The sequence below is a fragment of the Callithrix jacchus genome, chromosome 12 (genome assembly GCF_049354715.1).
Source record: "Callithrix jacchus isolate 240 chromosome 12, calJac240_pri, whole genome shotgun sequence".
Taxonomy (NCBI): Eukaryota; Metazoa; Chordata; class Mammalia; order Primates; family Cebidae; genus Callithrix; species Callithrix jacchus.
In genome coordinates this window covers 42376704-42403976 of record NC_133513.1, presented here as the reverse complement: position 1 = coordinate 42403976, position 27273 = coordinate 42376704, and the positions used below count along the sequence as shown (strand labels likewise).

The 27273-nt window shown below is 39.5% G+C and overlaps 1 protein-coding gene and 1 non-coding gene across 15 annotated transcripts in view; both read right to left on the bottom strand.

Annotated features, from left to right (window-relative positions):
- Positions 1-27273, bottom strand: part of BMPR1A (bone morphogenetic protein receptor type 1A) — a 168011-nt gene that overhangs the window by 22894 nt on the left and 117844 nt on the right. For all 14 annotated transcript variants that reach the window (XR_013524845.1, XR_008475461.2, XR_013524843.1 and 11 more), the window contains 4 exons: positions 17189-17351; positions 15179-15281; positions 7765-7861; positions 7535-7634 (listed from right to left, as the gene is read on the bottom strand). Coding sequence is in view for 10 of the 14 variants with exons in the window: in XM_078345379.1 (XP_078201505.1) it covers positions 7535-7634; positions 7765-7861; positions 15179-15281; positions 17189-17351 (463 nt within the window). In the remaining 4 variants the exon portion in view is untranslated. The remainder of the gene's footprint in view (positions 1-7534; positions 7635-7764; positions 7862-15178; positions 15282-17188; positions 17352-27273) is intronic.
- LOC118146619 (U1 spliceosomal RNA) lies at positions 17682-17844 on the bottom strand. Its single transcript, XR_004732466.1, has one exon. It is a non-coding gene; the product is annotated as a U1 spliceosomal RNA (small nuclear RNA).

The window sequence follows — 27273 nt, the reverse complement described above, 5'->3', positions numbered from 1 at the left end:
TACTACCTCTATGAGATCAACCTTTTAAGCTCCCACCTATGATTGAGAAAATGTAATATTTGTCTTTCTATGACTGGTTTATTTCACTTAACATAATGAACTCCAGTTCCATTCATGTTGCTGAAAATAACAGGATTTCATTATTTTTCTGGCTAATATTCCACTGTATAGATCACATTTACTTTATCTGATTCTACATCTTGGCCACTGTGAATAGTGCTTAAACACAGGGGTGTGGACAGGCCTTCAATATACTGATTTCCTTTTACATATATACCAAATAGCAGGATTGCGAGATCACATGGTAGTTCTAATTTTAGTTTTTTGAGGGACCTCTACACTGTTCTCCATAGTAGCTATCCCAATTTACATTTCCACCAGCAGTGTGCTCGTTTGGGTTCCCCTTTCTCCAGACCCTCCCCAGTATTTCTTTTTGATAACAGTCCTATTAAATGAGGTGAGGCTGATATCTCACTGTGACAATCTCTGCTATTCTTAACATGATGTACAATGTCCAAATAAAGTTATGAGACCCACTAAAAAGCAGGAAAATCACTCACTGCCAAGAGGGCAGGCAATCAAGCGGACTAGTCTCAGACAGCACTTGTGCTGTTGCCACCAGGAGGGCCTGTCACTGAACTGTGATTAAAAGGGAAAGGCATCTGGTGAAGGTGGTTAATGGGAATACACAGATGGAGAGTCTCAGCAGAGAAATGAAATCAGACAGGAATGTGAGAAACATATAACATGCTATCAAAGATGAAGAATTATTTTGATGGACTCAACAGTATACAGCCTAGATGGACAAAGGTGAAGAAAAAGAATCTGTGCATTTGAAAATAGGTAAATAGAAGTTACCGGAAGTAAAATACAAAGAGAAAGAAAGAGAAAAACAGAAGAATTAAAGAGCTGTGGCACAACACCAAATAATCTAAAATATGTATAATTGGAGTCTCAAAAACAGAAGAGACAGGTAAAAGGACAAACTATTTAAAAAGAGAGTAGATAATTTTGCAATAATAATGAAAGCTATCAAATCATAGATTCACTAAGCTCAGTGAAATCTGAAGCAGAATAAATACCAAAAAAGAAACACACACTTCTAAATGTATTACAGTCGAGTTGCTTAAAGTCAGATAAAAAAAGATAATGAAGAAAACATCAAAGGATGCCATGAAAAATATTACATACAGTGCATCAAAGATAAAATTTATATCAGAAGGTATACCAGCGGAAGATAATAAGTGACAGTTTTAAGGAAAACAAACTCGAGCCCACACAGAATTCTATAGCCAGTGAAAATACCTTTGGAAAATGAAGGCAAAAGACTGCAGACAAAAGCTGAGAGGAATTATGGCCAGCAGACCTGCACTCTAAGAGGTTAAATTAAAAAAATTCTTCAGGCAGAAGGAATATAGTATCAAATGGAAATTTGGATCTAAAACTTAGAATACATGGAGAGTGCTAAAAGTGATAAAAATACATGTATATATAGGATATTTTTTCTTATTTTTAATCACTTTAAAAACTAATTGGTAGCTCCTTTTTTAAAAGTCATTCAATTTTTAATATTTAACTACTGTAGGACCAGGAGTCCCTTAAGGACCATGAGGGTAATAGGACCACTATAAAGCCAGAAGCAGGCTTTTTATTTGACAAATGCATCTGTGAAACTATTTCCCAAGCAGAAATTCTGGGCCAAGGGTGGCTGGCAACCATCAAGACTAAGTATCCACTGTGTGCCAAGCATGAGGGACACACAAGATTCACCATGGGCACTCTTCATAATTCAATAGGAAAGGGGCAATTTAAACAGCCACCCAGTTGATTATCAATATTAATGGTTAAGGAATCTCTGCTACCATTGAGATTCCTGTTGAATGAGAAAGCAGACTTTTGGCAAATAAACACGAATAAGTAAATGAATACTTGCCAAAGAAAAAAAAATGCAAGATAAAAGTAGTAAGTGTCATGGGGATGGATCATAGGATCTAAGCAGTTTTAAGGATTAAAGGAGCTACAAAAGAGGATGCCAGAGGAAACCACCAGGAACTGGTAGGTATATGGTGCAGAATGATGCTTCATCCACAGTGGAGGGAGGCCATGGTTACAGAGGTTTTAGAGAAATTATCGGTTTTGAGGGTCATGGGTCATGTTGTCATGAATGTAAGTGAGACTGAAGAATTGCAGATGTATCTAATCTGGAGAAAAACGACCACATCAAGAAAAAGAAAATATTAATGAGGCACACAAAACAGACAAACCTTAGTATGATGATGGACAGACCTCTCTTTAATCTTATCTGTTTACGGTTTGCTGTGGAGAACAACTTGTGACTTGTTGAAGTTCAGCTAAATATGAGTGAACATCCCAAATTACAGATTTTGCATATCTGATCAGTAATGATTCTTCACATAAACTTGCACATGAAGTTAAAAAGGTAAATAAACAGGGCAGTCACAAACTGCTACATAATGTGTATAAAAAAGCCTTAATGATCAGTTCCTGACATCTGATTGTGTGTTCTGTGAAGTGTTATAGGTCACTCACTTGCGTATGCATGGCCTTAGTCTCACATGAGTGGTCTTTTCTGTTCATCTTAAAAGATATTGTTGGCCAGGTGCGGTGGCTCAAGCCTGTAATCCCAGCACTTTGGGAGGCCAAGGTGGGTGGATCACGAGGTCAAGAGATCAAGACCATCCTGGTCAACATGGTGAAACCCCGTCTCTATTAAAAATACAAAAAATTAGCTGGGCATGGTGGCGCGTGCCTGTAATCCCAGCTACTCAGGAGGCTGAGGCAGGAGAATTGCCTGAACCCAGGAGATGGAGGTTGCGGTAAGCCAAGATCACGCCACTGCACTCCAGCCTGGGTAACAGGAGCGAAACTCCATCTCAAAAAAAAAAAAAAAAGATATTGTTAGTCTGTGTCAGGGTCACTTCGATCTCCATTTCCAGTTCTTCATTTTTTTAATGTGAATTTTTATCTCCATCTGGCCTGTCTTTCCACCCAAAGAACTTCCCTTCACATTTCTTGTTGTGTAGGTCTGAGGGTGCGGAGTTCTTTCAGGCTTTCTATATGACTGGAAGTCTTCACATTACCTTCATTTTTGATGAGTATTTTCTCTGAGTATATAATTTAAGGTCTGTGACATTTTTATTTGGGTACTTTATTTATTTTTTGGAGACAGAGTCTCGCCCTCTCACCCAAGGCTGGAGTGCAATGGCACAATCTCAGCTCACTGCAACCTCTGCCTCCCAGGTTCAAGCAATTATCCTGCCTCAGCTTTCTGAGTAGCTGGGATTACAGGCATGTGCCAGCACACCTAGCCAATTTTTTGTGTATTTAGTAGAGACAGAGTTTCACCATGTTGGCTAGGCTGGTCTCAAACTCCTGATCTCATGATCCACCTGCCCTGGCCTCCCAAAGTGCTGGGATTATAAGCATAAGCCACCATCCCCTGCCTCTTTGGGCACTTTAAAGATGCTGGTTCATTATCTTGACTGCACTGTTTCCAACAAAAGGTCTGCTGTCATCCTTAACTTTGTGCCTCTGTAATAGATAATCTGCCTTTTTTCCTTCTTGCTGCATTAAATATTTTCTCCTTATTACTGGTTTTCAGCAATACAATTATCATGTGCTTTTAATACAGTTTTCTTCATGTTCTTTGTACTCAGGGTTTATTGAGCTTTCAGATATGTGGGTAATTTGAAAAAGGTGGGTATGGTGGCTCTTGCCTGTAATCCCAGTCCTTTGGGAAGCTGAGGCAGGTGAATCACGGAGTCTGAGACCAGCATGGCCAAGATGGTGAAACTCCATTTCTACTAAAAAGACAAAAATTAGCCAGGCTTGGTGGTACACACCTGTTATCCCAGCTACTTGAGAGGCTGAGGCATGAGAATCGCTTGAACCCAGGAGGTGGAAAATGCAGTGAGCTAAGATTTTGCCACTGCACTCTAGCCTGGGTGACAGAGCAAGACCCTGCCTCAAAATAATAATTAATAAATTGAAAAAATTTGATCATTATTTCATAGGTTTTTCATCCCTCTTCTGGGAACTTCAATTATATCTCTATTAGGCCATCTGAAGTTGTTCCACAACTCACTGATTCTCTATTCATTGCTGTGTCTTCATGTCACTCATCTTTTCTTCTACAGTGTCTGTCACTAATTTGATCTAGTGTATTTTTCATCTCAGATATTACAGATTTCATTTCCTAAAGTTTCATTTTGGTCTTTTACAAAATCTTTCATGTCTTGATTTAACTTTTGTGAGTACAGTTATAAAAATTATTTGAATGTCATTGTCTGCTAATTCTAAAGTCTGTATCAGTTCTGGGTCAGTGGTTTTGATTGTTTCATTTATTTCCTCATTATGGGCCATATTTTCCTACTTCTTTGCATACCTAGTATTCATTTTTTTTGGATGGCAGATATTGTGAAGTCTACCTTGCTAGGTGCCAGATAATTTTTATATCCCTATAAATATTGTTGAATTTTGTTCTAGGATATGGTGACTTGGAAATGACATAATTCCTTTGGGGCCTGCTTTTAAGGTGAAACCAGAGCCATGTTTAGTCTAGGGCTAATTATTCCCCACCAATGAGGCAAAATCCTCCTGAGTCTTTCAATCAAAGCCTATGAATTATGAGGTTTTCAACTGTCACAACTGGTGGGAACAGACCTTACTCCCAGTCTGTGTGAGCACCAAACACTGTTTCCTCAATCACTTCAGGTGTTCTTTCCCCAGGCTTGGTGGCTTCCTCACATGCCAGTGCTGTTCAGTACCCAGCTGAGTGTTTGATGGTTATCCTCTTCAGGTCTGGAGCCCTCTGTGAGGCCCGCTCCTCTCCAACACTCTGTCCTATGAACTATAATGGCTGCTGACTCCATAGACTCTGGCCACAACTCCTTGAATGAGACAGCCTGCTGGGTACACCTGGGTTCCCCCTGTGTTGCCCAACCCAAAACTGTTCAGGGAGACAGAGGGTAATCACAAGGCTCACCTCACTTGTTTCCTGTTTCTCAGAGATCGGTATCCTTCACAGTCTGATACCCTGATTGGAAGCTGCTAGTATATGGGTAGGGTTTACTGATTACAAGCCTCACTATAAGATAATCTGCCTGGACCATTTCACTGGGCGTTAACAGCAATATTTTTAAGTTTTATCTCTTGGGCTGAACAGATTTCCCTAAGAAGAAACCTCTTATCTATTGCTTAGAGGGCACACACCTGGCTGACAGGGTTCTATACTATGTAGCTGAAGGCACTACAAGCAGTCTGAAGATACACCCAGTGAAAAGTATAGAATGCTCTGCAGTAATGCAGCATGAAAAAAAAAAAAAAAAGAGAAGTACAGGTAGCTCATATTACAAAGGGTTGATTTCTGAAATATAAAGAGCTTCTATAAATCAGAGAAAAAAATCTAAGCAATTCAATGGAAAAACAGGTCTCCCAAAATGAACACGATTTAAATAAAAATACAGATGGCTTTTCTCTTAAAAGAAAAATAAAAGGATATTTAACAATATTTTACTATATAGATTACAGGCCAGGTGCAGAGATTCACACCTGCAATCCCAGCAATTTGGGAGGCTGAGGCGGGTGGATCACTTGAGGTCAGGAGTTTGAGACCAGCCTGGTCAACATGGTGAAACCCCCATCTTTACCGAAAATACAAAAATTGGCCAGGTATGGCAGTGCATACCTGTAATCCCAGCTACTTGTGAGGCAGAGGCATAAGAATCGCTTGAACCTGGGAGGCGGAGATTGCAGTAAACCAAGATCATGCCACTGCATTCCAGTCTGGGAGACAGAGTGAGACTCTGTCTCTAAATAAATAAATAACATAACATAAGAAAATAATATATACATTACAGTGCCCTTGTATAATAAAGGAAAAAATGTGTAAAAAAAGAAAAAAGTATTTTTATATGAAAAATATAAATTAAAATCACCTTGAAATATTATCACCTGTCTTACTAGCAAAGATTCAGCTATTTGACAAAGAGACTTTTAGCTTAAAATAGCAGATTGAGCATACTTGCTTGCTTTTGCTGGCCCACTAAGACAGCAATAAAGAATTTTTAACTTCTTTGTCTAACAAGCAAGGAGAAAAGGAGATAAAATAACAGTAAACATTTTTGGAATTCATGAAGCAGATGAATGAGTATTGACTTTGCAGACCGAAAAACTGGGATTCTTAGGCTAAAAATTGAGAAAACCAAGAAGCAACCAGTTTACACTATGGAGTTCCTCAAGAACTTAGGAACTGGCCATTGTGGGTATCTCTGGAAGTAAAGTTGAGGGTGACAATTACACTAAGAAGACTTCTTGAAAGTCAATTTTCAGAAAGTCAGACACTGAATTACTCACTACTATGTTAACAAATCATTCCCAAACTAAGTGACTTAAAATAGCAATTGTTATCTCCCTGTTTCTGTGGATTATGAATTCTGAAGTGACTTGATTGGGTAGCTCAGTCAGACAGCATTTGAGACTACACTCATCTGAAAGTTTGACAGGAGCTTCTCATCAATTTCAAGGCAGCTCACTTCCAAGGCCGACAGGCTGCAGGCTGGGTATTGGCGGAAGGCCTCAGTTCCTCCCTGTGTGGGCCTTTCTCAGAGCTAAGTGTCCACATAGCATGATGCCTAGCTGCCCACAGAGTGAGTGATCCCAGAGACCATGGTGAAAGCTGCAATGCTGTTTATAATGTAGACTCGGAAGTCACTTTTGCCATATCCTATTTGTCACACAGATCAGCCCTGATGTGTTACATGAGGGGACTGACCAAGGGAAGGAACCCCAGGCAGTGAGGATCACTAGGGGCCAATTGGGATGCTGGCTACCTCAGATGTGGAGCTCTCCTCTCCACCCCATCTCCTAGTCTAAATAATCTTGTGACTTTCCCATCACCTCCCTAACAGAAGGTTTCAAGTCTATTATCTGGAAAGACCCAAAACAGTTTCCCAACTGTGGTATCCCATTGTTGAGGGTGAAGAATTATAATAAAAACATGGAGGCATGTGAATGTCTTTTCCTCAGTAACCTGAAGTGTTTCCTTTATCATATACTAAATTTCTTTATAGGCTTGAGTTTATTTATGGGTTACTAACTTGTTTCATTAATCCATCTATGTCAGTATGATAATGTTTTATTATTGAAGTTTATGCTCATTAGGGACTGTCTCTTATTATTTTTCTTTGGCAACTGTCTTCTGAAATCATGGCTACATGCAAATAATTCTGAAGCTCCAAACTTCTAAAGAAATATAACATAGTATAAGAAAGCTCACTATTCCATTAATAAGAAAATTATAAGTATTCATGAACACACAAGAAGTATGAAATTGTGCCCAATTAATTAATTGGTAGTAAGGTCCTTTTTCCTTAAGAGAACTATAGTCTACTTACATAAAGGAGATATACAACCAGAGAATACAAGTTAATGGTTTCTGCAACTGGCTTTACAAACAGCAGTTGACATCTAATATTTTACAAAATATTTTGCTTCAAAATAAATATCTTCTTACTTGTAACAAAAGCAGCTGGAGAAGATGATCATAGCAATTATGCAGACAGCCATAGAAATGAGCAAAACCAGCCACCGAATGCTGCCATCAAAAAATGGACCTGACAATGAAAGTAAACAATGAAATGAAAAAATAATCTGTAGTGTTAAATTCTAGGTAGCTTGGTTACTGTAAAACCAGAGAAGTTATTTGACTGAGAATCATGCTCTGACTTTTCTTGGCTAACCTACCTATGACAACAGGGGGCAGTGTGGGTTGCAAATACTGGTTACACAAATTGGTCCGACAACACTCTATTGTCCGGCGTAGCTGGGCTTTCGGAGAATCCTAAAAGAAGAGTAATGATAAAATTAGACATGGTTTGGTATTTTAAACTGATAATAAATGTTTTTAGTATGCATAAAATACAATTTCTAATTCGGTGAGTGAAAAGAACTTGCAAATTTTATATGTAGAAACAGATTACTGAAAGACTGTGCTGAAATAGTGAAAACTGGAAAATGGCTTTTCCTAAGAACATCTCCACGTGGATGGTGTGTTAGACACTAGACTAGAATATCAAATCTGAGCTGAGGTAATTACAATCATAAACTGATCTGGTACGTATGATCTCACTGTGGTACTGAGATGTGGATGAGATTTATGATCAGACTAAAAAGTAGGGGGTGTCCTAATCCAAAGAAAAGGCTGGTTGACAAGGCAGCGGAGCATGCAGAGGCCTCTGCAGACCTTGCCTACGCTAGCCAGGTCAGAAGTCATGAGGTCGACGTGGAGACAAGTTGAGCATCCATGGTGAGAGAAAGGCAAACTACAGAGAGCATTCCAGAAAGCTGATTAGAGACCACCAGCCAGAGAGGAGACTGTCCCTAAGATAGCAGAAAGCTAGCACAGAGAAGACAGTCACCAGAAGGGCAGCAGCACTTACAAGTGATGTTTTATTTGATTAACAATACAGTATCTGACAAGTTGAATGCTGCCATTTCAGCACAGCCTGGGAGAACTGCCATTCTGGATCAACATGTGAACAGAAAGTAACTGTTTGTCACTATGCAAGTAACAAGAATGTAAGCACAAATTAACTGTGTTATTCTTAATATCAGATGGCCAGAAAGGAAAAGCCTCAATATAATCGGCTATGACTTTTAAAAGGTAAACATGAGCCCATGACTTCAGATTCTGTTGGGAAGATGGTCAAGAGCATCTGGAAATCTCCAAATACATGTTTACATTTAAGTTTTATTAATAGCTTTTAAACAATTTTTACTTTTGATCGAGCGTACAGAGAGAGAGAGAAGAATTAGGGTTAAACTAGACAGTCTGAAATAATCCCAGATTCAGAGAAAACTTACATGACAAATGAAATGAAAAGCACATAACTAACGATGAATGAAAGTGCCAAGCATCCAAGACGCGTTCCAGGAAGGCTAAAATGAGCTTGGCCTTGCACAAGAGAAAAGTAGAAAGAAAAACCAAGAAAGGATTTCTCTGGCAGCATGGGGAAAAGGATTACTAAGCAATAGATGTACTGCTGCCACGACAGTAGGCGATGAGGACAAAAATGTACAATTCTTTAACTCCTGTCTTGTTTCTTCTTCTCTACGAAGGATGCTGACAGGGATGACGAAAGTAGCTCAAACACTACTAGGTGGAAAATGACATCCCAAATGTATGAGGAGACCTTACGCGATGCTTTTGTATTCTATGAGTGCCTATCTTCTAACCCAGGTGAATTATATCCCAGGAAGATGACAGGACTTGTAAAAGACATGGCTGAAAGACAGATGTGATTTAAAGACTTTAGAAAGGAGTGTTGGAAACTATAATAGATAACTGAATGTTATATTACTTTTATTTAAAAGGGAAAAAAAGTAGACTTGAAGCTGGGTATGACTGTGTGTGCCTATAGTTCCAGCTATTTGGAAGGTTGACACATGAGGATCAGTTGAACCTAGGAGTCCAAGCCCAGCCTGGGCAACAGAGTGAGACCCTATCTCTAAAAACAGTAATAATATTTTTTTAAAAGAAGACAAAAATAGACTCTGCCAACAGATTAAAGCAGCATTATTGAGATAAGGTCTCAATATTACAGAAAATACAAGGGTTTTGGAATCAAACAATTTGAATCCTACCTTTGCCAGTTATTCACTTTGTGCCCTTGAGCAAGTAATTTATCGTTGGGCTTTAGTGAGCTAAAAAATATAGGTTAACCGGGAGCGGTGGCTGACGCCTGTAATCCCAATACTTTGGGAGGCCAAGGTGGGTGAATCACCTGAGGTCAGGAGTTCAAGACCAGCCTGGCCAAGATGGTGAAACTTCGTCTCTAATAAAAATATAAAAATTAGCTGGGCGTGATGGTGGGCACCTGTAATCCCAGTTACTCTGGAGGCTGAGGCAGGATCACTGCTTGAACCACGGAGATGTAGGTTACAGTGAGGTGAGATCACGCCACTGCACTCCAGACTACACTCTAGACATGACACTGCTCAGACTGGGAGACAGAGCAAGACTATGTCTCCAAAAAAAAAAAAACAGGTTAAAAAAATATGAGCTGGCCACAGTGGCTCACACCTGTAACCCTAGCACTTTAGGCAGCAGAATGGCTTGAGCAGAGGAGTTTGAGACCAGGATGAGCAACAGAGTGAAACCCCATCTCTAAGAACATTTAAAAATTAGCCAGGTATAATCACAGCTATACCACAGAAATATAAAAGTAAAATAAAAAATTAGCCAGGTATGGAAGCACCCCCATGGTCCCAGTTACTAAGAAGGCTGAGGTGGGAGGATCGCTTGAGCTCAAGAGTTTGAGGCTGCAGTAAGTTGTAATTGTGCCACTGCACTCCAGCCTGGATGATAGAGCAATATCCTGTCTTTAAAAAAAATCTGCTTTATAGCGTTGTTAGGGGAAACAAGGTAGAATATACTGAATCCTCAAGATACTATACACATATAGGAAATATTTAACAAATTAATTGCCCTTCCTCTGAGCTTGACATGAATCCCAGATGAGATTCTAGACTAGGCCAAACGTCTTATGAGGTCCTGAAGACCCAAAGTGGCTTCACTAAGAATAAGCAACACCTGACTCATCTCAGGTTTGTCTTACTCAGGTTAATTATGTATCTGGGTCGGCAAAACTCAGGTTTGTCTAGATTACAAATTTGGGTGACACGGCCTTTCCTTTTCCTGTATTCTCCATTCCTACCCTCTGCCCAAGTCAACTTGTATTTCTAGATTTACGTGGGGAATACGAATTCTTGTGGGAATGGCAGCAAGGTTTCTTTTTTTTTTGAGATGGATCTTGCTCTGTCGCCAGGCTGGATGGAGTGTAGTGGCACAATCTCAGCTCACTGCAACCTCCAACTCTCTGGTTCAAGCGATTCTCTTGCCTTAGCCTCCCGAGTAGCTGGGATTACAGGTGTGCGCCACCATGCCCAACGAATTTTTGTACTGTTAGTAGAGATGGGGTTTTACCACGTTGGCCAGTATGGTCTCCATCTCCTGATCTCATGCTCTGCCCCCCTCGGCCTCCCAAAGTGCTGGGATTACAGACATAAGCCACTGTGCCTGGCTGGTAGCGAGGTTTCTGAAAACTAATTTGTCATATAGGAGGAAACAGAGTAAGCAAAATTTACCAGTGCAGCCTGGGGAGTGGAAGGAACACAAGGCCTGGGGATAGGCACTCACATCTGTTCTGCACCATGCCAGAAACGTGAGGCCTGGTGACAGGCACTCACAACTGTTCTGTGCCACACCAAGAATGCGAGGCCTAGGGACAAGGCACTCACATCTGTTCTGCACCGCACTTGGCAGTATGTGAAGGCACCGGGGAAAGGTTTAGGATGAACATGAGAGCGCTGTGCTTGGGTGAGATGCTCTACTTGGGTGACGTTTACCAAGAAATAAAAAAAATTAGGTAAGTGCTGGTCAAAATTTTTGCTGATATAACCCAATTCTTAAAAGCAACGTATCCCTCACATATTTTTCAGGTGACACCTAAAAATTTTCACCATAAATTTAATAATTTCTGGCTTACTGCACATAATGACACTTTGAAATAGAAGTATTACATCATTTTCAAATAGAAGTGTTATATCAGTTTTTAATGCACTCAGTAGAATCTAAGTAGCATTGTAATTTGATACCCATTATAATTAAAAAAAAAATGAACAAATGCTTCTTTTAATAGTGAGACATTTTATACTAGAACTCATTTCTTCTTGAACTCTTATTTCTTTCAGTATCTCCCACAATAATTACGTCCTAAAGTAATATATAACTGTCCACATCAAAGATGAGTATATAAATTCTTTTATTTCCTGTAACTGTATGTCTTTAAGTCCTAGAAAATTATTCTCATTTATCATAATCATTAGCATAAAATTGATCAAAACAATATATATGTTACAATCTTTATTAAATATAAACTTAAGAAAATGTTACCGGAAAAGGCATTTTTTTTTTCTTTTTCTGAGACAAGATCTGGCTATCACTCTGCACACTGGGGTGCAGTCATATGATATCAGCTTACTACTCCCAGGCTCAAGCCATCCTCCCATCTCAGCTTTTTTTTTTTTTGGAGACAGAGTCTCCAGAGTGCAGTGACGCTATCTCAGCTCACTGCAACCTCCACCTTCTGGGTTCAAACGATTCTCCTGCCTCAGCCTTTCAAGTAACTGGGATTACAGGTGTGTGCCACCACATCCAGCTAATTTTTGTAGTTTTATTCGAGACGGGGTTTCACCATGTTGGCCAGGCTGGTCTCAAACTCTTGACCTCAGGTGATCCGCCCACCTCAGCCTCTTAAAGTGCTAGAATGACAGGTGTGAGCCACTGTACCCAGCTAAGTTTTGTATTTTTATAGATTGGGATTTCACCATGTTGCTCAGGCTGGTCTCAAACTTGTGAGCTCAAGTGATCTGCCCGCCTTAGCCTCCCAAATTGCTGGAATTACAGGCGTGAGCTAGCCCATAATTGCTTAAAGTCCTTCCAAAGCATATGCTAAAAATGCCATAAAGATTCTATCATCAAAAATTATTTTCAATGATCTAGCAACTTGGTTCAAAGCAAACAACTGAAAACCATCTGTCAGGTAAACACTTATTTGATAACCCCACATAGCCTATACTGATGTCTTTATTTCAAATTACAACACAGTTTGGAAATTTGAAGTTTTACACCTCAGGCCTTCAATTTGTTAACAAGGAGGGGGTGACTATGAAAAGAGAGGAAGGGAAAGAGAACTGCTGTAAAATGCTTGAGAAGTTTCTGTTCTCAGGCAGAGAAATATTTAGCAACAGGACCTACGGAAGTTCAGGATCCAAAAACCGATTACCTTAAAACTATCTACGTGCTTGTTACCCTCATATAACACAGTCTGAGTGTACCCCGGGATATGGGTAACAGTATGAAGACTGCTGTTAAAGAATCAATATAGTCGAAGCTAACATCTATTAAACCCTTACTATGTGCCAATTGTGCTAAACTATTCACATGTATATCATTTGATCCTTATAATAATTCCTTCATGGATGAGAAAACAAAAGAGCGGAGTGCCTTGCCCAAAGGTTCATAGCAGTATATAGATTTGAACAGCTTGTCAAGTTTAACTACTAACTTATAATAGTGAATGCAGTTTAGGACAGGCCTACTCTTGGGGCCTGTAGGACACTGGTTATTACTGCTGGGCTCAGTGCCCTAACCATAGCTCTTTATTCAATTTTTTAAGTGATTAAAAAAATGTATAGTATGTGTGGTTGATAAATATGCAAATAGCCTAAAACTGGAACAACTAAATTAGCATCCTTCAAATCCCCAAAAATTAGAAAAAAGGATACTTATAAATTCACATAGGCAAGTATATAACAACTAAATAGGAAAGCGCATTCCATTCCCATCTACTTATTTGTGTGAAGAAACCAACAGCACCAATGAAGAGTGGAGGGGATGTGGCTCAGCAGCAGCATGAGTGACAGGGTGATTTCAGCCGACAGAAAGCTCAATGGTTCGAGAATATGGTGTGACTGCCAAACATCTAACACGAGACTTGGCTGTGTTTAGAAAAGGGAACAGGGTTATTTATTCTCTATTTTTTTCCTTGATCAGACCACACTCAATTCTGCCTATTACACTGAGGAAGTGGAGAGTGAATAACTCTAAAGCTGATCATATAAGGAGCAGCTGAGGTCACTGTGAACTACTATTTTCACTGGGCAAGACCAGCAGGATGAAGCACTTTTTTTACTCAGTAAAGGGCTGTCATCTTAAAGAGAGATTAGGTTTGTTCTCTACGGTCCAAAGAGTCAGACAGGAAGATAGATTTGCAGTCATTTGCAAAGAGGGTGATTCCAAATATTAGCCGTGAGGTTGAAACATGTAACGTCTAAGGTTTCTATCCATCCTGAGAATTTCTAAATAAGAGGAACAATTTTCTAACATAGCTGAGACTTAAATTATGCACGAACAATTCTATCTGGAGCTGGTTTCGGAAACACTGGAAGGATCTGATGGGACAAAATTATTATACAAAATTTTGAAGAGATCAGCTTTATAACCGAGGGCCATCAGGATGCTCATAAACTATTACCATCCTGATTCCTTTGCTGCTGCTTTTAAAGTAGCTCCACTAACACCTCCTTACAAGGCCTTAAATTTCTTTTTTTCAATTTTAGTTGTTTCCCTAGAGTTTGCAGTGTATCTTTAACATTTCTAAGTTGTCTCAGAGTGATACAAAGGTTACTGCCAATATCTCACAAGTCTTTTCAGTAAATGTTATAATCTACGAATAAGAGTGAAAACATCATTTTTGCAGTCATGACAACCTAGGATGATTTACAACTTTTTATAGTAAAATAATCTGGAATTTCAATTACGATAATCATATTACTTAAATAAAATTTTTATTTTTAAAGAAATAAGTTAGCTGCAATTATTGTGTTAAGAAATCTTAGAAACTTTTTCTCGTTGAAAATGTAATCAGTAGCCAAAGATGGCTGAAACTTAAAGAAAGATTTGTGTTTGTTTATTTTTTCAGACAGGGTCTCACTGTGTCCCAGGCTAAAGTGCAGTGGAAAGATCTCAGCTCACTGCAATCTCTGCCTCCCAGGGTCGAGCGATTCTCCTGCCTCAGTCTCCCGAATAGAGGAAAAAGAAAATTGTAATCAGGCTGGGCACAGTGGCTCACACCTGTAATCCTAGCACTTTGGGAGGCCAATGCGGGCAGATCACTTGAGCCCAGGAGTTTGAGACCAGCCTGGGCAACATGGTGAAACCCCATCTTTACAAAAAAAACAAAAATTAGCCAGGTGTAGTGGCATGCACCTGTAGTCTCAGCCATTCAGGAAGCTGAGGTGAGAGGCTGGCTTGAGGTTGCAGTGAGCGGAGATCGCAGCACTACACTCCAGCCTGGGCAACAGAGCCAGACAGTCTACAGAAGAAAAAAAAGGAAACTGTAATCAAACAATTAGCTTTTGAGAAATAATTTATTTATAAATTATATATTTGAATGCAGGACAGAATCTAGACAGTATACATTCCTCCAACACATTTACTGATGTGAACATACAGCTATGTGTACATCAGGCATTCTCAAATCATGCTTTCATGTGGCCCCTCCCTTTGTCTCATGGGTCCCAAATTATATCTTACTTTGCACTGAAAATCAGATCCTTCATATTTCATACACCCTGAAGCTAATGTGGTTTCTCCCTGGTCATCTTCTTCTATGATGGCAAAGCAATGTCCATTAGTTCTAAAACAGGAAAAAAAAACATAAATTCACATAAAAAGTACTAATAAAATTTAAGCCTGAATGTGAACAGGTATGGATGGCCTTTAATACTTTGTTTTGTGATTGAGAATTGCATTCACATGTGATTTACTGGCAAAGTCAAATAGGTTTTAAGGCAAATTAAAGTTATGTCTGAGCTAACATCTAAAAAGCCAGTGACAACCCTATCTCAAGTAGAAAAGGATTTCTATTAAACAAGTCCTCTACATGTGAGTTATGTGATTTTTCTTTGCTAATCACAGGCATGTGATCACAGAAAGCTGATTTATAAAATTTTATAAGGTAAGTCATGTTTGGAAAATATACTTTAAAATAACTTGTCTCTTTTTACCCATATTTTCAGTATTCCCATATTGTACATGCAAACTTTTCTCTGAAACATACAAACAGACTCAATGACCAAAAACAAAAGTTGGGGTAAGTTGGGAAGAACAGATTAATCAAGAGCCTGAAAGGCATCTTTTATTGACTATGATAGGAAAACAGGGAGAACTTTGGAATAAGCTTTCAATCAATTTACATACCTATTTTTAATGAAATTCTTATCATTTTAGTGTTGGTGTCCTGGAGTTTCCCCTTAATATATTCATATAGACTCTAACAGATATGGGAGAAATTTCTAGGAGCTTTTTCTATACTCCTATTTATTGTTAATATCAGCAACTGTGCTGCTTCTACTTAGAAGAATTTTGCAGAATTCTTTGTTTTCTGTTAGGAGAAAATGTTAAGTGTGGGGTAGAATTCTGTTAAAATAGATGATTCAGTTTTACTCTGGGTTACTAAGGTACTAACAGACAACCCATTGTATCAGGCAGGTACTATAGGCAAGAAGTTTAGCAAAATATTATTTGGTGACACAGTGGGGAGCAGTCCCCTGCAGGCAAACTCCCAGGAAGGTGTAAATGGAAAACTAGTCACCTCAGCCAACAGAGCCCACCACCATCAGGGAACAAGTAGCAAACCTAAGACACGGCGGTCATCACATAGGTTCAAGAGTGTACATGCTTTCTTTCTATCTGGTCCATTCAAGGAGCATACAATTATTAAGAAAATACAAAACACAACATTCATTATTGCCTTTATAACAAGGAGACAAGGAGATGAGGCTGAGTTGTTCAGGCGATTCTTTTGGTCTTATTAAGTCAATACGTTAGTGTCTCCAACAAATATGTACTAGAATTACATGATCATATATAAAATGTTTCATAGTTAACATAAAATACAGTAGAAAAATTAAAATAGTTTTATAAATCAGATTTGGATTCCTTAAGTTCACAGGTAAGAAAAAAAGCATAAAATTAATTGACACAATATGATTCTCATATATCTGCAAAACATTTCAACCCATTAAGAAGTAGGAGGCCAGGTGTGGCAGCTCACACTAGTAATCCCAGCACTTGGGAGGCTGAAGTAGAAGGAATGCTTGAGCCCAGGAGTTTGAGGACCAGCCTGGGCAACAAAGCAAGACCCCATCTATAGTTTAAAACAATTCATTTTAATTAAAACGCAGTAGCAGGTTGGGGTGAGTTTTTTGGTTTCTTTTTTGGTAATCTCTAAGTTCTCAAAAATAAGCATCAATAACTTTAATATTAAAAGATCATTAAAAAAATCAGATGGTAAACAAATACTAGATCCCTTTGATCTTATTTTAAAAGCTGCAGTATAACATAATTCTAATACAGTAACTTACCTATCAATCACTTAATGGAGTTATGTTCTAATATATAAAACAAAAAGCTTTTTGGCTTTCTGGAAAGATACCATATATGAAGGAAAAAGAACCTCAGACAAGTTTAATAATTCTTAAAATAGCACTAAATGCAACTCTGTTCTCTGAACTCTTGAGAAGGACTGTGTAAAATACTTACATGCAGGTGTTATTAATAGCATCATCCGGGCAGTGCCCTGAGCAATAGCACTTTAAAAAAGGCAAGGTATCCTCCGGTGCCAAGGTTACTCCATTTTCTGACTTCTTCTGGTCGGAGTCTGATTTCATCCCAGTGCCATGGAGCATACTGTCTAGATTCTGTCCTGCATTCAAATATGTAATTGTAAGTAAATCATTTCCAAAAAAACTAATTGTTTGATTACAATTTTCAAGGAGAAAAAATTGCTAAGCTTTCTTATCACAATAATTACAGTTAACATTTTTCTTTAGAAATATAAATTTAATTCACCCAACAGTCATTTGTTAATAAATTATTATGCACAGTATTACTACACCAGGTTTTGTGGGGTATATGAAGACAGCTATATCACAATTTCTGCACTAGTGAAAGACAAAGAGTGGTGCAGGGCAGAGTACAGTCAAAACTTGTTTTTTATATTTTTAAAATAATTTAAATTTTTAAAAAATGTACCCAGGGGAAAGCATGAACGAAGTCCCCCACTACCACAATTATGCAGTCGAGTTTCCCACATTTGGGGAAATCACAGGGGTCAGTACATCTGGAGTGCAACGAATAAGCCTTGCCCTGGGAAAACCACCTTCGTGATCATGATACCTCCCCTGCCAGGTAAATATACAGTCATCACTTGTAAGAAAGGCACAAAACGGGGAGACTTCAGAGAAGTCTGTGAGAGTTTCCAAGGATTAAATACAGACAAATCATGATTCTTCTTGTAACTCTTTGGGTTTGAAACTTATGACTTTTAACAAGTCCTTTACTTGTGCTTCTATGCAGAAAAGAAGTTAACTAAGCATCTTGCTTTGGCCTTTAATTGCTTAAGTAAGGAAATCATGAGAGCATGGGGACCAATCATGTTATCTGGAGACTTTTGCCTCAAGGTCATTGGTTTGATTCCAGACCATGCTGCCAGAAACTGAAGGTTATAGAAGGGCAGCAGTTAGCTCACAGAAATGGAACTATGTTCTCACACTACAATCTAGTAGCCTGCAGTGACAGATACTGTCATATTTGGTACTAAATCTTTCAGGCTGGAAGCAGAACAGAACTCAAACAACTGTTCTAATCATTACTTTCTCTCTCTGACTCAGGCCATTCTTTGTGGGTTATTCTCAAGGGAATGGAAGGGCAGAACCAAAGAGACAAGTGTATCTGTATTTCATTATAAATGTTAAATAAGTGGTTCAAGGCACAATACAGACTTGACTTTGTATTTACCACACTGATGAGATAAACTACTGAAAAGACGAAAAAAAAATCACATATGCAGGTACTGATAACAGAAAAAGTGCTGCTAAATAACGTGTTTTGGTGATTCGATGTCTTCAGTTTTAATAATCATCACTTTTTTTTTTTTTTTTTTTTTTTTGAGACACAGTCTCACTCTATTGCCCAGGCTGGAGTGTAGGTACGTGATCACAATGAACTGAAGCCTCAAACTCCCAGGCTCAAGTGATCCTCCCACCTCAGCCTTCAGAGTAGCTGGGACCAAGGGCTTGTGCCACCACGCCCCACTACCTTTTAAATTCTTTGTAGGGACAAATGCTGCGCAGGTTGGTCTTGAACTCCTGGGCTCAAGCAATCCTCCCACCTCAGTCTCCCAAAGTGCTGGAATTATAAGGATGAGCCACCATGTCTGGCCAATAACCTTTACTTTCTTATGCTGAATACTTAGTAAAGGAATTTGCTACCGTATGAGTACATATTAACAACAGGAGAGAAAACACTTATTTTTCAAGACAGAGTCTCACTGTCACCCAGCCTAGAGGAGTGCAGTGGCACCATCTTGGCTCACTGCAACCTCCACCTTCCAGGTTCAAATTATTCTCCTGCCTCAGCTTCCTCAGTAGCTGGAGATTACAGACACCCGTCACTACGCCTGGCTAATTTTTTTGTATTTTGTTAATAGGGACAGGGTTTCAACATGTTGGCCAGGCTGGTCTCAAACTCCTGACCTGTAGTGATCCACCTGCCTTGGCCTCCCAAAGTGCTGGGATTACAGGCATAAGCCACTGTGCCTGGCCAGGAGAGAAAACACTTAGAGAAAAAAAAAAAAAAAAGAGCTGGAAGTTTATGTATATACATATATTACCCATCCCCCTCACCTACCTTCTCCTTTCAGAAATAAATTCCGTAATATAATGTCAACGCTTCCATTAGAGCTATAAACTGATTGCTACAAAGTGGAATGATGTCTTTTATGTTAGAAACATCAACCAACTGTAGGGCCAGGTGCGGTGGCTCATGCCTGTAATCCCAGCACCTTGGGAGGCTGAGGCAGGCGAATCATGAGGTCAGGAGTTCAAGGCCAGCCTAGCCAACATGGTGAAACTCCCCGTCTCTACTAAAAATACAAAAAATTAGCTGAGTGTGGTGGTGGATGCCTGTAATTCCAGCTACTCAGGAGGCTGAGGCAGGAGAATCAATTGAACCTGGGAGGCGAAGGTTGCAGTAAGTGAGGACTGTGCTACTGCACTGCAAACAGGGTGACAGTTCGAGACTCCATCTCAAAAAAAAAAAAAAAAAAGAAAGAAAAAGAAACATCAACTGTAAAAGATGGGGTAGGGAAAAGCAGGAGGTACATGAAGGGAAGAAATCCACTGGGCAGGAAATGAGAAGGCTGGGATTCTGTTTTACCGTGGGCCTACCTCACTTTACCTAGCTGGATGGTCTAGGGCAAGCCATGTCACTTTTCCAGGCTTCACTTACTTAATACCACTACAGGACCACCGGACAGATAAGGTCAACTAACCAGCTTTAAAATCCTATTACGTTAACAGAAGACAATGATCAATTCAGCTCTAAAGAAAAAACAGTAAATAATGTATCACAGCAATTGATTTTTCAAAAATCTAGTGACACAGAAAAAGCAGTTTAGTGTGGCAGAAATATCACTGGAGATAACAGCAAGAAGTGAAGGGTTCAAGTCCCAGTAATGGGAACAGATAAGTGACTCTCTGAGCCTCAGTTCTCTATAGAAAATGATGATAGTAATTCCTGCCTAATTCAAATCAAGGTTATAAGTAGATCAAATGAATATCTACTAAGCTGCTTAAACTAGATGTAAAATAGCATCCAAATGAAGATGTTACTAATAACAAAGATCATAACACTAAAAGATCATTGATAACCTGAAAAGCTCCAAGGTATATGAAACTTCCTAGAATACTGTTTGAATTTACAAGACAAAAAAACCTCAATTACAATAGCTGTATCTGGAGCTTATATTATGCCAATTATTCAACAGAATACTTACTAGGGGTCTACTATGTGCAGGCAAGGTATTAAATGCTGGAAATGCAAAGATGTGGCATCAAAGCCACATATGTGGCCTTGAGGAACTTGGTGGGAAGCACAGGAGCAATAAGCACAAAAGCAAATAAATACAACGTGAAAAGTGACAAAATACAAGGCTGGGCATGGTGGCTCACACCTGCACTTTGGGAGGCTGAGGCAGGAGGATCACCCGAGGTTAGGAGTACGAGACCAGCCTGGCCAACATGGTGAAACCCCGTCTCTACTAAAAATTATAAAAAATGGCATGATGGCAGGCGCCTGTAATCCCAGTATTTGGGTGGCTGAGGCAGGAGAATCGCTTGAACCTGGGAGGTAGACATTGCAGTGAGCAGAGATCACGCCACTGCACTCCAGCCTGGGTGACAAGAGCAAAACTCCATCTCAAAACACGAAAAAATGACAAAATAGAAAGGTGTTATGTAAACCAAAGGAAGAAGTTCATCCTAGGTGTCAAAACCCAAACTCATCTTAGGTGTCAAAAGTAATGAAATCTAAGGTACATCTTAAAAACTTGCAAGGTTTCATCAAGTGGATACTGACTACAAAGAAAAGTAGCACACAAGAGCTTCTCTGCACTCTCCCTAGGTGACAGCATCAACTCTTTGTTGACAGTTCCTGGATGTACCCCTCTAGCCATGACCTGCTTAGGCATCTCCTGACTGACTTGTCCTAAATGGAACTCTTGATTTGTCCCAAACCTGGTCTAACCAAAGTCTTCTGGCTCAATCTCCAAAATGTACATCAATTGTTTTCATTTTTCTCCAACTCCACTGCTGTCACCAAGGTCCATCACATCATGCCTTTACTAAGGTAAGATGTCTCCAACTGGTCACTCTGCTTCTGCTCTTGGTCCCTGTGATTCATTTCCCACAGGGCCAGAGACATTTTATGAACACAAATTTGTCATTCCTATTTAAAATCAACCAATGGTTCCACAATGCACTCAAAATAAAATCCAACCTCTTTCACTGTGTGCTCCCAGGGCCCAGGAGGATCTGGATCCTACAGGGCTCTCCACCATCACTTTGCTTGGCACATGGCCTTCTTTCAGTTCAGAATATGTTAATCTCTCTCCACCCATAAGTCCTGTGTATTTACAAGGTATAAATTACGAGCCCTGGGGTGGACCAGGGGTATAGGTTATATTTCAAAACAAACACACACAAAATACTTAATAGCTTACATGCTTAAATAAAACATCTCAGGAAAACATGAAAACGTATACATACAAAGAGACAAATAGCTACCAGAGGCACATGACTATCTACAGGCACATTTACAGGTCCTTGTCATCCATGGCAATTTTTGGCATCGATGACTTTACTAGTTTTTATTCCTGGCTAAGTAATTTTTCACACTTCCCCAATAATTTATTGGCTTCCTTTTTCTACAGCAGATAAATGTCCTCTGCCCCAACCTTAAGATAAAATGTCTACGAAAGAACTCAGACAGCAAATGGTTGGTGAGACCAATGGGCTTCTGATGCATTGCACATATGAGGTAATCACCAATGGCAGTATCCCTAATGAGTTCTGTAACAATAATCTGCATAATTAATTAAATAGAAACCAGGAAGACATCAGCAGGAGGAAAGTCAAGTACAGTGAGGCAAGAACTGGGGAAAAGGTGGCATGTCTACAACTGTGCTGTCCAATATGGTAGCCACTAGCCACACATGACTTAAAATGTAGATGAATTAAAATGAAGTAAAATTAAAAATCAGTTTATCACCCACACTAGTCACAATTCGAGTGCTCAAAAGCCACATTTGGCTAGTAGCTATCACATACACAGTATAGGTACAGAAAACAGGTATTGGTTTTGGGGGCCCCAAGGTCTCTGTTGCAGCTATTCAATTAGCTGATACAAGGCAAAATCAGCTGGACAACATGTACAAAAATGAGCATGGGTGTGTTCCAATAAAATTACCTATGGATAAAAAAATTTGAGTTTCATATAATTTCCATGTATCATGAAATATTCTCTTGATTTTTCTGCAATCACTTAAAAATGCAAAAACAACATTCTTCACTCATGGGCAGCACAAAATGAAGTGATGAGCTGGATTTAGTTTGTCAGCTATAGTTTGCAAATTGATACAGAAATTTCCATTGCCAAAGGTAGTTCTGTTGTACTATGTTGGTCTAGGGGGAACATTAAAGGGAGAAAAAAAGAAAAGATTTTGTTGCAGGGTCAGAAAGCACAGGAATGGGCTTTTCACATCTGATGGAATAATATGTGAATGATTAGGCTTAATTTATGACACTCTTGAGAGGCCAATAAAAAATTATAGTTAAGATGTATTTCAGTTGAACATAAAAATTACAGTTAATCAGTTAACATTAATCAAAGTTGGTTCTCAACCCATTATCAAGAAGGAAGTGACTCTGACACATACATGCGGTATCATCCATGATGTCTTTCAGTGGCAAAAAAATAAAAGCTTCTGGAAACATGAATATAGTTATTGCATTAAATTCCATATGCCTGCCAGGAATGGTGGTTCTGGCCTGTAATCCTAGCACTTTGGAAGGCACAGGCAGGTAGGTCGCTTGGGCTTGGGAGTTCAAGACCAACCTGGGACACATGCTGAGACCTGGTTTCTACAAAAAAATTTAAAAAATTAGCTGGGTGTGGTGGAGCACACCTGTAGTCCCAGGTACTTGGGTGGCTAAGGTGGGAGGATCATTTAAGAAACAATCATGCCTGTAATCCCAGCACTTTGAGAGGCTGAGGTGCATAGATCATCTGAGGTAGGTGGCTCATGACTGTTATCCCAGCACTTTGAGAGGCTGAGGTGGGTAGATCATCTGAGCTCAGGAGTTCAAGACCAGCCTGGCCAACATGGTGAAACCCCATCTCTACTAAAAACACAAAAATTAGCCGGGCATGGTGGCTGTAACTGTAACTATAACCCAGTTACTTGGGGGGCTGTGGCTTGGGGGGGGAGAATCACTTGAACCCAGGAGGTGGAGGTTGCAGCGAGCCAAGATAATGCCACTGCACTCCAGCCTGGGCAACACAGGAAGACTCTTTTCTCACACAGAAAAAAAAATACTCAAAAAAAGTTTATGCTATTCAATTCCTTTTATTGCATTATGATCAGAGTATGTGATCTTTGAGGTGTCTTATTCTTTTTTTTTTTTTTTTTGTGACAAGAGTCTTCCTCTGTCACCCAGCCTGGAGTGCAGTGGCATAACCTCCACTCACTGCAACGTCTGCCTCCTGGGTTGAAGCAATTATCCTGCCTCAGGATCCCGAGTAACTGGAATACAGTTACAGTTACAGCCACCATGCTCGGATTTTTGTATTTTTAATAGACATGAGGTTTCATTATATTGGCCATGCTGGTATTAAACTCTTGATCTCAAGTGATCTGCCTGCCTTAGCCTCCCAAAGTGCTGTGATTACAGGCATGAGCCACCGTGCCTGGCCAAGGTATCTGGTACTTAACTGAAATATTATCTCAAAATCACCCAAGATAACCCAAGGGTGGAGTGGGTATGGGAGAAGTGCATAGAAGCAGAGAGGAAACAGACTTGGTCATCAGTTGATACTGTCAAAGCTGAGTGACAAGTTAATGGAGTCTCTTTATATTATTCTATTTAGGCATATGCTTGAAATAAGTATTTTTCCTATAAGTCGTTTTTAAAATACTCAAATAAAACAATGTATTATCATAGCATCAAAAAAAATTGAACCCCACCAAGTAAACCAAAAAGTCCTCTTTGGCCCCATCTAATTGCCCTCCCTTTCCTTAAACATAACCACTTATCTGTTTGGTGTATATGCTTCTAGTCCCTTTTCTTCATTTACATATATATGTTTATAAATAAAGTATTCTTCCAGAAAACTTTTTTTTTTTCTGAGACAGGATCTTACTCTGTTGCCCAGGCTGCAGTTCAGTGGCCAGATCTCGGCTCACTGCAACCTCCGCCTCCCAGGTTCAAGTAATCCTCCCACCTCAGCCTCCTGAGTAGCTGTGACTACAGAAACATGCCACACACCCAGCTGATTACTGTATTTTTAGTAGAGATGGGGTTTCACCATGTTGGCCAGGCTGATCTCGAACTCCTAACCTCAGATGATCCACCTGACTTGGCCTCCCAGAGTGCTAGGATTACAGATGTGAGCCACCTCACCTGGCCAGAAACCTTTTTATGAAAGTGGAGAAAACTGTACAGTGAACCCACACATATCCATACAGTCCAGCTTTTATAATGATCAGTTTATGGCCCTTCTTGTTTCATTCCCTCCCCCTTTCATATAATTAAGAAGCTAATACCAGATATGCCCTTTTATGTGCAAATATTTCAATGTGTATCTCTAAAAGATAGAGACTTTCAAAAAACAATTAATCACACCTAAAAACATTAATAGTAATTCCTTATCCTTACCAATATCATCGAACATCAAGGCAATGTTTAAATTTCCAATTGTATCATAAATGTTACAAACTGCTTTAGTAGTTTCCTTGAATCAGGATCCAAATAAGGTTCACACATCACAGTTGGTTGTCTCCAAGTCTCTTACTCTACTGGTTTCTTCTTCCTCTTCCTGCCCTTGAGATTTACTTGCAGACACTGAAAAACTTGCCCGGTATTTACCAGAATAGTATTTGCCACAGTCTGGAATTTCTGATCACATCCTCCTGGCATCATTTAACATGTCCTCTTGTTCTCTATAGCTTTTGTAAATGGTAGTTAGCTCGAGAGCTGTGCTGCCCAATATGGTAGCCACAAGCCACATGTGCCTACTGAGTGCTGAAATGCAGCTGCTCTGTACGTTGTGGTGAAGAGGGAACCAAATGTCTGCTTATTTCTGTTTTTAAGGTCTCGATTCACTAATTCAATTGGCATAGTATAAAAGAATGTATCGAATCGTATTATTTCTCTTCTTTTTTATGACTTGGAATACATCGATGAGATGCTTTCCCTCACCTACTGACTGGATATAGGTGGCACAGTTCACATAAGAAAGACAAGATTAATGCTTGATTTCCCCTTCTGTTTACCACTTTTCAAAATTAATGACTGCATTAGCATCTTTTAACAGTAACCAACGAGTTTTCTTTTCTTTTTCTTTTTTTAAGAAGGGTCTTGCTCTGCTGCCCAGACTGGAGTGCAGTGGTATGATCATGGCTCAATGCAGCCTCAAGCTCCTGGAATGAGGATCCTCCCGCCTCAGTCAGGACTATAGGCGCATACCACCACAACAAACTAATTAAAAAAGTTTTTGTAGAGGCCAGCTCTATGTTGCTCAGGCTAGTCTCAAACTCTTTTTTTTTTTAAGGGACTCCAAGTTTAGCTGTGGATGGTCTCAAACTCTTGAAGCTCAAGTGATTCTCCTACCTTGGCCTCCCAAAGTATTGGCATTACAGGTGTGAGCCATAACCCTTAACCCTAACTAATTTTGTTCTTAAGTGTCATTACAAGCACATAGATTTAAACATATTTGATTTGTTTGAATTCACTATAATTATTATCCAATTCCAACAGGTCCATGAATCCTTCGAATTTTCCCTTACTTTCTGGCTGAGATATTCCAAGATCACCTTGCTCTTTCCCTGCCAGACTCAGTGATTTCTCCAAGGAGTTCTAGATTCTTAGTGAAAAAAGATAATCAGATTCTACAATTGGGTTGTTACAGGTGCTTGTTGCTACTGGGTTGGTCAGTGTAAAAATATATGGCTAAGAAAGTAGTTTTGCAACTTGCTTTTTTCACTTTAACTGTATTCATCCACTAAACAAAAATGTACTGAGTAAGTACACAGTGCTAGCCACTGTTTTAAGCCTCGGGTGACCCAAAGAGTAAACAAAACAAAGTCCTGTATCTATGAAAGCTTACAGTCTTAGATGGAGAAAGATAATGAAGACCAATAAATACTGACATTTGGTACCATTTTAATATTTATTCATAGATAAGCGCTATGGTACCAAATAAAGCAGGTCATTTTCTAGCAAGGGAAAGGAGCAGAGTCCCTCAGAGCGGAGGTCATTAAACCAAGGGCCAGGAGAATAGGCAAAGCTGAGGCCAGTGGCTAGGTCAGATATTCTCAGAACACACATCTAGACAAGATATTTAATTGTGTTTAATGGAACAAAAGTGAAGAGACTGGAGCAAACAGAATGCAAGACTACTAAAACTTTATAGAAACTATAATGCCAAAGATATCCCAGGCTGACTCAGTCAGGCGGTGAGTTTTTAATTCATAGGACAATTTCTAGTAATCAGCCCTCCATACTAACAGAAGGCAGGCTGCTAAAGCTGTTTGGTCTCCGGAAAGATCATCCTCCATCTCAGATGTGACCATGAAGGTAGAAACACTAGCCAAGGAACACCGACAAGGCAAATCCTCCTAAAAAATAAAACTGGAGGCTGTCAAACAGGCTAAGCATCCTTAATCTACAAGCTATGGAGCAGTGAATACTGAGGGTGTTTCCAATTTTTCTTCCTCTGAGTGGGAGTTTTATATAGTACTTATCCCATTTAATTTTCATCACTGAATACTGGGTATATTGTGCATTGATAATTGCTTTTAGCCACACACTGCTGGACCATGAAGAGGCACACACATCTGGACCTGAAGGAGAGGGTTTTACACCAGCCAGAAGTCCTGGATTAGTAGCTGCACGCACTAAGTGGATGCAGCTCTGGGGTACAGAACCCTCTAAAAAGGAACTGAAAATTTCATAGCAACATGAGTACTTTAGCATATGCATGATGTCAGGTTGACAAATGTGGTACCC